Source organism: Equus asinus, chromosome 3 (genome assembly GCF_041296235.1).
Source record: "Equus asinus isolate D_3611 breed Donkey chromosome 3, EquAss-T2T_v2, whole genome shotgun sequence".
Lineage (NCBI taxonomy): Eukaryota > Metazoa > Chordata > Mammalia > Perissodactyla > Equidae > Equus > Equus asinus.
In genome coordinates, this window is record NC_091792.1 from 161,411,480 (window position 1) to 161,420,691 (window position 9,212).

A 9,212-nucleotide genomic window follows, 5' to 3' on the forward strand; every position below is an offset into this window, starting at 1 on the left:
GCTTCCGAGAGGCGCAGAGACGCCTCCTGACGCCCCGGGGGCCGCGGGTGGCGAGGCCGCCCGAGCGCGCGTGGGGCGCGTGCACCAACCCGCCAGCCCGGCCCCGCGGCCGGGGGCGTCGGCGTATCCACCCGGCCTCTGCGTGTGAGACCGAGGGCGGCCGCCTCTTCCCGGGTTTTCCTCGTTGTCGTGGACTCAGCCTGCGTCTCTGCAGGGCGTTTATTCGCGGCACCGCGTGGCGCTGCTCCTGTCCTGGCAGCAGTTTGTCACCCCGCTGGCAGGGTCTGGGGTTTTGGACGCGCCGCGTCTGCGTCTGATGCCTGCCGGGGAGGTAAGCCCGCCACACCCCGCGTGTTCTCCGCGTCGCTCCCGCGGGCTGACTGTGCGCTGCCTCCTGCGTGGGCGCCGTGACGCGAGGGAGGGACTCTTGGCTTCCTGGACAAGTCTGAGCGGAGAGTGAGCAGGGTCGCCTCCGGTCACCTGAGAGTCACGAGCGGGCGTTGGGCGGCTTCCGCCCGGAGAAGGCCTGCGGCGCAGCACCGGGAGGAGGCTGGTTGGGAAGCTGCGGGAACCTGGGCGGGCGCGGACTTGGGGGAAGCGTCTGCGGGGCCGCTCCGGGCTGCGGGCTGGTTCTTGGGCCGCTGGCGTCCAGGAGCTGCAGGCCGAGCGCTCATGCTGTGCGCCGCCTTCCCCCAGGTGCTGAACGAGGCCGTGGGCGCGCTCATGTACCACACCATCACGCTGACGAGGGAGGACCTGGAGAAGTTCAAAGCCCTCCGAATAATCGTGCGGATCGGCAGCGGCTTTGACAACATCGACATCAAGTCGGCGGGGGACTTAGGTAGGGCGCCCCAATGCTCCCCTGTGCGGTCCCGGCCGCCCTTCCGGCGTGAGCTCATCAGCTTTGCCGTGTCTGCCCGTTCAGCCTCACACCTGGGCCATCCTGCCGGGCGTCTGGTTTGGTGGAAGGTGACTTGTGCCGGGCGCTGGTGGGCCCGGCGCCCCATCAGGGCAGGAGCAGGTCCAGGTGGCCTTCCTGAGAAAGCCTTGCTGGGCTGTCCCCTCTGTCCTGCGGCTTCTGCAGCTGGGCAGGCAGCCCGCACATCCCTGTAGGGTTTCACGTGTCCCAGCCCCAAGACACAGTGGGAAAGGCAGTTTATACTGACTTAGGACACACGCAACTGTGATTCACACCCCTACTGAGACCTAACAAGGAGCACTGGCCCGCACCCCGTTGGCTACAGCCTCCTGCGTTCTGCTCTCTCCTCTCCCTTTCTTGCCTCGGCTGGGCGGGGTGCTCAGGCCCAGCAGGGCCCTTCTCTTCTAGGACGAAGCTTCAGGAACCACAGACTCATGGGAGCTGCTGTTGGACATCACACATCCTGGGGTCCACTCTGATGTGCAAGCCTTGCGTGCCCACCGCCACCCCACTGTCGCTGTTCCTAGGGGCTGTGCGGGCTGGGAGGACGGAGGCCACCCCAAAGCCAGGCCCCAATTGGCCTGGGGAGCTGTGGAAGGCAGGAGGGGCTGTACCTGTGTAGGTGTCAGTGGCTGTGGGGCTGGCTCCGAGTTCCAGCCTGGCTGTGACCCCTTCCCAGAAGGTCGTGTGGCAGGTGGTCCATGCGGGGCAGAACTGGTGTTGGCCTCTGCCCGGGCAGCCTCTCCTGTCCCCCACCCCATCCACCTGCTGGACCCACAGGTGGCTTTTCCACAGGGCACGGAGCATGTAACGTGCCTTTGTCTCATAGCCTCTGGTGGCTCAGGGACGTGTCCTTGGGCCTTTCACAGGTGAAGTGTCAGGATGGGCTCTGGTGACCGTCACACGTGTCTTGTGTCCCCAGGCATCGCTGTCTGCAACGTGCCGGCGGCGTCCGTGGAGGAGACTGCAGACTCCACCATGTGCCACATCCTCAACCTCTACCGAAGAACCACCTGGCTGCACCAGGCACTGCGAGAGGGCACCCGAGTGCAGAGCGTCGAGCAGATCCGCGAAGTGGCTTCCGGAGCCGCGAGGATCCGTGGGGAGACCTTGGGCATCATTGGGCTAGGTGTGTTAGCTGCTGCCCTCGCCCTCTTGCGGGCTTGGCACACGATGAAGCCAGGGCTTGGCTGTGCTGCCAGGTGGTGCCCCAACACGGGGACAGCCTGGGTGGAGGGGGCTCTGCCCCAGGAACACCAGGTGTGGGCCACACACATGCAGATGTTAAACGGGTGTCCACAGGGTCACGCACACACTCACACAGCTGTGCACGCTCAGCCTGACTTCTTCCCCCTGGTGACGGCAGAGTGGACGTGGCCTTCAGACCAGCAGCCGCCTGCTGGCCCCGAGCCCTGCCGAGTGGAGCGAGGTCGTTCACTCCCTCTGCTGTGCGTTCATTATTCATTCATTCACTTGCTGACTGCAGGTGGCTGTCCTGGGCCAGGCATCCTGGGTCCCACACGCAGCAGGGAGCAGGCCTGAGACGGCCCCAGGCCCACGCTGGGCTCACAGCAGAACTGTGTGTGTGTGATCCCGGGAGTCGAGATGTGTTGAGAGAGACGGTGAGGGTGGGGTGGCATGGGTGGGGCAGCAGGTGGGGGTGGGGTAGGAGGGAGCTTGGAAGTTTCAGGAAGTGGGGCAAGGGGCTGAGTGTGGAGGGAGGGGCCTGCGGGGGGGCCGGGCTCCTTCTCTTAGGGCCATTCTACTTTCCAGCCTTTTCTCTCTTGGCGGCCGTCTCCATGTCAGAACACAGGCTCCCCAAGAACGGCCTGCCCCGTCCCCAAGCACGCCCCAGCATGGTCACAGCTTCTTGCTGGGGCCCTTGGCATGCTGCTTCCTGGACTTTACTTTCTCCAGGCAGCCTGATCCCCCGCTGATCTCCCCACCCTTGCCCCGCTGGCTCTACAGCAAAGGCTCCACCTGTGTGGCGTTGGGGAAATTGGAGGGATGTTTGGGGTCATCTCCGTGACGGAAGTTGCTGCATTGGTGTGAGAGGTCAGGCTCGTGGACACCCACAGGACACAGGGTTGTCTCTCATCTGACGTAACTCACTGTCCCGCTGGACGTGCACACACACCAGGGCTGCTCGGAGCCCCGCAGCCCTGTGAGCGTCTCCCCACCCCCGCCCAGCACCCGGTCCGGCCTGCCTCCCTCTTCTTGCCGGTCTGAGGGCAGAGACAGCACCTTTTGCCTCAGGGCCTGGCCCACACAGTTTGTTGAAGGATGGGGAGGCAGCTGGGAGCCAGGTTTGGCCACGTGGGTTTTGGGGCCACATAATCCTCTTCACGCTACGTGGGTCAGGAGGTTCAGTGGGGTGGTTTAAATGTGCTTCTGACCAGGAAGCCTGGGTGGCCCTGGAGCCTGCCTCCTGACCAGCGCCAGGCAACAGCTCTGGGGACTGCTGCTCCTGGTCTGCCCTGGCCCAAGCCCCCTGCCTTTTCGGGCCTCTTTAAGTGGGTGCTCCCTGCATCTGGGGATGTGGCTGTGGTCACTGCCATTTGAGAGCTCCAAGGCTGAGCAGCATGAGGCGGCCGTCACTGACTTGCTCATGATGCTGTGGGCCAGCATTTTAGGTGGGTTGGCGGGACCGTTCTGCTTTGGCCTCACCTGGGGTTCCTCGTAGCCACAGTGGGTGCCTGGGGCCTCGCGGCCCTGCTCCTCGACATTTGTCTCCCAGATGGCCAGCTCAGGCTTCCCCACGTGGGGTCTCGGGCGCCCAAGGCATTCCCAGCCTCTGCTTTCATTGTTAACGTCCCACCACCCAGAGCAAGCCCAGGGGGCTCTGGGAGCGGGGGCACCCTGATGTGTTGGTGGTCTGCAGGGTGGCCAGCCGCAGCACACACCCCTTAGACCTTGGGGCTGAGGCCACGTCTGGCTGCCTCACATGAGTCCGAGGGTCAACTGCGTCCCCAGGTCCTGGCCCGCCGTAGTTCTCTCTCTTCTGTCTCCACCACCCTGCGGCCCCACTGTGGCCAGGTCAGAGCTCCCTCCTGGGGTCCCGGAGTGAGGCCTCTGAGCCCCTCTGGCCTTCTTTGGGAGCAGAGGAGAGTGGGTTCCATTCTCCAGGGCACAGGGCTCCTCTGACACCGCAGCCCCCACCACACTACACTGTACCCCACCCCGTGTCCAGAGCTACTGTCTGCTACCCGGCTCCCTCCCGTCCTGCCCCTGCTCTCTGAAGCCTGTGCCTTGTGCATCTGGGAGCGGAAGCCTTGGGGCCAGAGAGGGCCCCGCTCCCCCACTGAGGGGTGTGTGTCCCATGGTGTCGCCACCAGGCCCCTGGCCGTGGTGACACTGTCTCCGTCCCGCCCACCAGGTCGCGTGGGGCAGGCGGTGGCCCTGCGGGCCAAGGCATTCGGCTTCAACGTGCTCTTCTACGACCCCTACCTGTCGGACGGCACGGAGCGGGCTCTGGGGCTGCAGCGGGTCAGCACCCTGCAGGACCTGCTCTTCCACAGTGACTGCGTGACCCTGCACTGCGGCCTCAATGAGCACAACCACCACCTCATCAACGACTTCACCGTCAAGCAGGTGGGCTGCCCCCCTCCAAGGCCAGAGTCGGCACAGGGTCTCGAGCGAGGGCGAAGGTCATGGCTAGGCCAGCAGGGTCTGTCCTGCTCTGGCCGCGCAGGGTGTGCACGGGTGGGTGGTAGGTGGACCTCTCCAGCTGCTCGTGCCAGCACCCCCGTGCAGCTCGCCAAGGTACCGAGTTGCCTGGGGCAATTTCCCTCTCCCACCCCTGCGGGCTGAGCGACCAGTGCGACTTGGGACCCGTGCACACGCACAGCTGTCAATTGTTCCCTGGGTTCTACGAGGCTCCTTTGGCTGAGGGCCCACGGTGAAGGCAAACCACTGACCTTCCAGTGCCAGTTTCTCATCAGGTCCTGTCGTCCCCACAGATGGGGCGGACCCAGCAGCGTGGGGGTCTCGGGTCTGGCTGATGTGGCCACCTGCGCTCCCACTTCAGCGCTGGGCCATCAGCTGAGGTTTAAATCCGCAGCTGGAGGAGTTTGTGCTGTGGTGTCAGCCTGCGACCGGCACGGCACGAGCTCAGGCCGTGTGTCCCGAGCTGCCCCGGGTCCAGCAGGACCTTCCCGCCAACTCCAGGCCTCGCACAGGGCTGTGTGTGTGCCGAACCTGTGCGTGTTTATATGCGTGCACAGGGGCATGTGCGTCGGTGTGGGCAAGTTTGTGTACCTGTGTGGGCACAGCTTCCTGTGTGTACGTGCATACATATACGTACAAGTGCTTACATTTGTGTGGGTACGTGTGTGTGCATGTGTGTGCATGCACGGACGCGGGCCCTGCTGTCCCGTGGAGGATGAGGCTGGCATCCATGCAGCTCCTCCCTTTGTTCCCGCCGGGGTTTGGGTTTCTGGGGGGCAGGCACAGGCTGGGGGTACCAGTCAGAGCCTAGTGTTCTTGAGAACTGGGTGTGACTTAGTGACGGCCGCCTGCAACACCGGCAGGGCAGGCTTGGTGGGGGTGAGGTCGGGGTCACAAGAAGCCTCACCTCAGAGAGGGTGGGCATCTCCAGGCCGACCCAGAGGGCTCACGGCAAAGGTGGGCAAAGGCAGCTGGGCTGGAATAAGGCACTGTCAGCACAGCCCCTCAGGAGGCGCCCTGGGGGCTTCCAGCCATTACCCCAGGGCGTTTGGGGTGTGTTCTGAGGCCCTGAACCCCCACCTCCTGGGGTGAGGCCCTGCTGGGGGAAGGTTGGGCCCCCACCTACCTGGCGAGTGTGGGGTCAGGGGCCGGGCCACCAGGGCCACACGGTGCCCAAGACACCCCAGACCCTTTCCAGGCACCATGTGCAAAGTGGGGGCTGGGCTCAGAGCTCCCTCAGCCTGGCCCACACCCCAGTGCCTAGGTTGGAAGGAGGCTGGGCCAGGCATTGGTCCGTCCCCTCCAGCCAGCCATCTCAGTGGGGCAGAGGCCCCATGCGTCCTGAGCCCTTGGCCAACCCAGGAGAGCCCTGTGGCCTCAGCACAGCTGCCCGGCCCTCCAGGCACAGGGCCCGAGAGCTGGGGTGGGCTCATAGGGAAAGGGACCTGCTACCACGTCCTGTAGTTGGTCCCTCTGCTCGGTGCCCCTGCCTGACTCCACCCTCGTGGGCGGGCAGGTGAGGAGTCCCGTCGATTGACTCTTTGTGCTGTTGTTGTGTCTTCCCAGATGAGACAAGGGGCCTTCCTGGTGAACACGGCCCGGGGCGGCCTGGTGGACGAGAAGGCCTTGGCCCAGGCCCTGAAGGAGGGGCGGATACGTGGCGCGGCCCTGGATGTGCACGAGTCGGAGCCCTTCAGGTGCCCCCCAGTGGTGCCGTGGGCGGTCCCCGAGATGGCACCTCTCCTGGGCGGGTGCTCACGCCCCCCCACAGCTGGCAGGAGTCAGGGGCCGGCCCTAATGGCTGCAGCACCGAGGGACTGAGGCCCAAATGCCCATCTATGGTCTCTGAGCCCGGGTCCCTGCCTTGGGCAGCTGAGGGTCCAAAGGAACAGATGGGCCTGACTTCGTGTCCAGCCCATGATCCCGGTCCGGCCAGTACCCAGCCAGGTGTCGGGGGGCAGGTGGTCGGCACCTGCAGGCTCATTCAGAGGCCTCACAGCCAGGAAGCCCGTCTGGGCAGCAGGCCAGCCCGGGTCTCCAGCCCTGGGGGACAGCAGTGCGGGAGGGCCTGGGGTCACAGCCTGTAGCTTCTGGAGCCAGGCCCCCTTGAGGGAGGGGCCAGGGCAGCGTCCCCCCAGTGCAGGCCCCTCCCTGTGGCTGTCAGGAGCCCGTGGCAAGTTTCACCATCCTGGGGGTGGACGGATCTGATGGAGGGGTGGGGGCGTGGTTCCAGACAGGGCCAGGCACCCTGCGCCCCACCCCAGGCCACGGCGCTCTAACCTGCCGTGCGTTGTCCGTAGCTTCAGCCAGGGTCCTCTGAAGGACGCACCCAACCTGATCTGCACCCCCCACGCAGCCTGGTACAGCGAGCAGGCGTCCATCGAGATGCGCGAGGAGGCAGCCCGGGAGATCCGGAGAGCCATCACAGGTGGGCTGGCAGGGTGGGTGGGACGTGCCGATGGCAGGGTCCTCAGGCTCTTTCGGAGAGCAGTGCCCATTGGGTGGCCTTTCTCCACCTTCCCCATCATTTAGCCATGTCTATCTTATGCTGGACGTGCACGGAGCTGATACTGACCCACCCTGCTGTGGGTGGCACAGCCGCAGCAGACCCCCAAATGCAGAGGAAGTCAGCCCCCAGGTCTCTCCTGTGGCCACAGCGTGCTGGTCCTCAGTCAGGCATGTGTCACCTTTGTGACCCTTGCTCATTGTCACTGAGGTTTCAGCATATGTGTCATTTCTTACCACCCTTTAAAAAGGTCAGGCTGTCCTTGGTGGGCCCTGCTGGCTGCTCTCTGACACCCCCAGGTGGAGCAGACAGGGTAGGGGAGCTCCTTTGAGCTGAGGGCGCCTGCTTGGGGTTGGGGGTTCCCGAGCTGCGAAGGTGACCGTGCCAGACAAGCGGCCTCCTGTGCCTAACAGGAGTGAGCCAGGAGGAGGGGGCGCATAGCCACGGGGCCTCTGTAGCATTAGCTCCATGGGGGGTGACCCAGGTCTTTGACCTACAAGCTGCTGGGGTCCCCTTGGTGGCAGCTGCTGAATGCGGGCCCCATCCTTACTCTCTGTTCCATCTCCCAGGCCGGATCCCCGACAGCCTGAAGAACTGCGTCAACAAGGACCACCTGACAGCTGCCACCCACTGGGCCAGCATGGACCCAGCCGTCGTGCACCCTGAGCTCAACGGGGCCGCCTACAGGTGAGCAGGCCGGTGAGGGGGCTCTCAGGCCTGGACGTGCGTGCTCACCTGGGCCCCAGTGGACACAGAAGGTCGGGTGCCCTTCAGGGCCTGGTGGATACAAGACCATCTGGGTAGAGGCCGTACTGGGCACAGGGGGGCAGGGTGTGTGGGAGGGCAGTGGGCCCGCCCCAGCAGGTGGCCTCGGGAGCAGCCCCCTGCCTTCCTGGCCCTGTGCTGTCAGTGCTGCAGCCACAGAAGGGGCCTGGCCGCGGGGCCTCACCTGCTGTCTCTCCTCTCCCAGCAGGTACCCCCCGGGCGTGGTGGGTGTGGCCCCCAGTGGCATCCCAGCAGCTGTCGAAGGCATTGTCCCCAGCGCCATGTCCCTGTCCCACGGCCTGCCCCCCGTGTCCCACCCGCCCCACGCCCCTTCTCCCGGCCAAACCGTGAAGCCCGAGGCGGATAGAGACCACCCGAGTGACCAGTTGTAGCCCGGGCGGAGCTCTGCAGCCTCGGTCGGCGGGGCCGCCGTTGGACAGGCACGCGGAGTGGCTTGCAGGCGCCACAGCGATCCAGAGACTGTCCCGGCTCCAGGTGGCCGGGAGGAGGCGCCAAGCCTCCCGGCGTCGACTGTAGTTGTCCCGTCCCGAAGGCCGGCCGCTGCCCTGTGTCCTTTGCGTCCTCGTTAAGCAAGAGAAGTTAGTAGTTAATCTCATGAGTGTCCTGTCCGTGTCCAGTCTTAGAGCGTGACAAAGGGTCTGTTTGCCAGGCCGTCAGCCAGGAACCAGGGGGCTCAGCAGGTCGATTTCACACGGTTTTCTTCCGTGCGTTGAACGGCCCGGAATGAGGCAGTTGGCAAACTTCTCAGGACAATGAATCCTTCCCGTTTTTCTTTCTACGCCACACAGTGCATTGTTTTTTCTACCTGCTTGTCTTATTTTTAGAATAACTTAGAAAACAAAACAAAGGCTGTTTTCCTAATTTTGGCATGAACCCCCTTGTTCCAAATGAAGACGGCACCGCGACACGGCTCGAGACGAAGAGAGCGTGGGCCCGCGGCATCTGTCTGGGCTGCAAGCGCGCCGTGTCCCGGCCTGTGCCGGTGCCGTCCGTCCTGCTGATGTGGTAGCTCGCAGTATCTTGGTTAAAATCATGTTTGTGACTGTCACCATTTGTATGAATTATTTTAAAGAAATAAAAGCCCCAGAAAGAGCGGCGTGCCCAGCGTCTGCTTCAGCAGCTTGGTCTCGCGGGGACGCTGGGGGCTCTAGGTGCAGGTTCCAGTGGCCTTGGGGCCAGTTACAGCCCCGGGAGCCATGTCCGAGGGAGCCGCAGGTCCTGGCCCGGAAGCTGTGTGCCTCAAGTGCTGGTGCCGGCAGTGCCAGGGGCATGCAGGTCCTGGCACAGCCACTGCCAGGACAGGGCCCACCCGCCTCCGCCTGGTGCTCCTCTCAC

The 9,212-nt window shown here is 64.6% G+C and overlaps 1 protein-coding gene across 15 annotated transcripts in view; it reads left to right on the forward strand.

The window, feature by feature from the left end:
• CTBP1 (C-terminal binding protein 1) overlaps window positions 1-8,969 on the forward strand; it is a 29,024-nt gene extending 20,055 nt beyond the window's left edge. For 8 of the 15 annotated variants that reach the window (XM_044768012.2, XM_044768010.2, XM_070506403.1 and 5 more), the window contains 7 exons: window positions 697-841; window positions 1,842-2,048; window positions 4,296-4,510; window positions 6,152-6,282; window positions 6,886-7,013; window positions 7,661-7,778; window positions 8,062-8,969. In XM_044768012.2, the coding sequence (XP_044623947.1) occupies window positions 697-841; window positions 1,842-2,048; window positions 4,296-4,510; window positions 6,152-6,282; window positions 6,886-7,013; window positions 7,661-7,778; window positions 8,062-8,248 (1,131 nt within the window). In that variant the 3' untranslated portion in view covers window positions 8,249-8,969. The remainder of the gene's footprint in view (window positions 1-696; window positions 842-1,841; window positions 2,049-4,295; window positions 4,511-6,151; window positions 6,283-6,885; window positions 7,014-7,660; window positions 7,779-8,061) is intronic. The other 7 variants (XM_044768011.2, XM_070506405.1, XM_070506408.1 and 4 more) reach the window with 1 other exon arrangement.
• The last annotated feature ends 243 nt before the right edge of the window (window positions 8,970-9,212 follow it).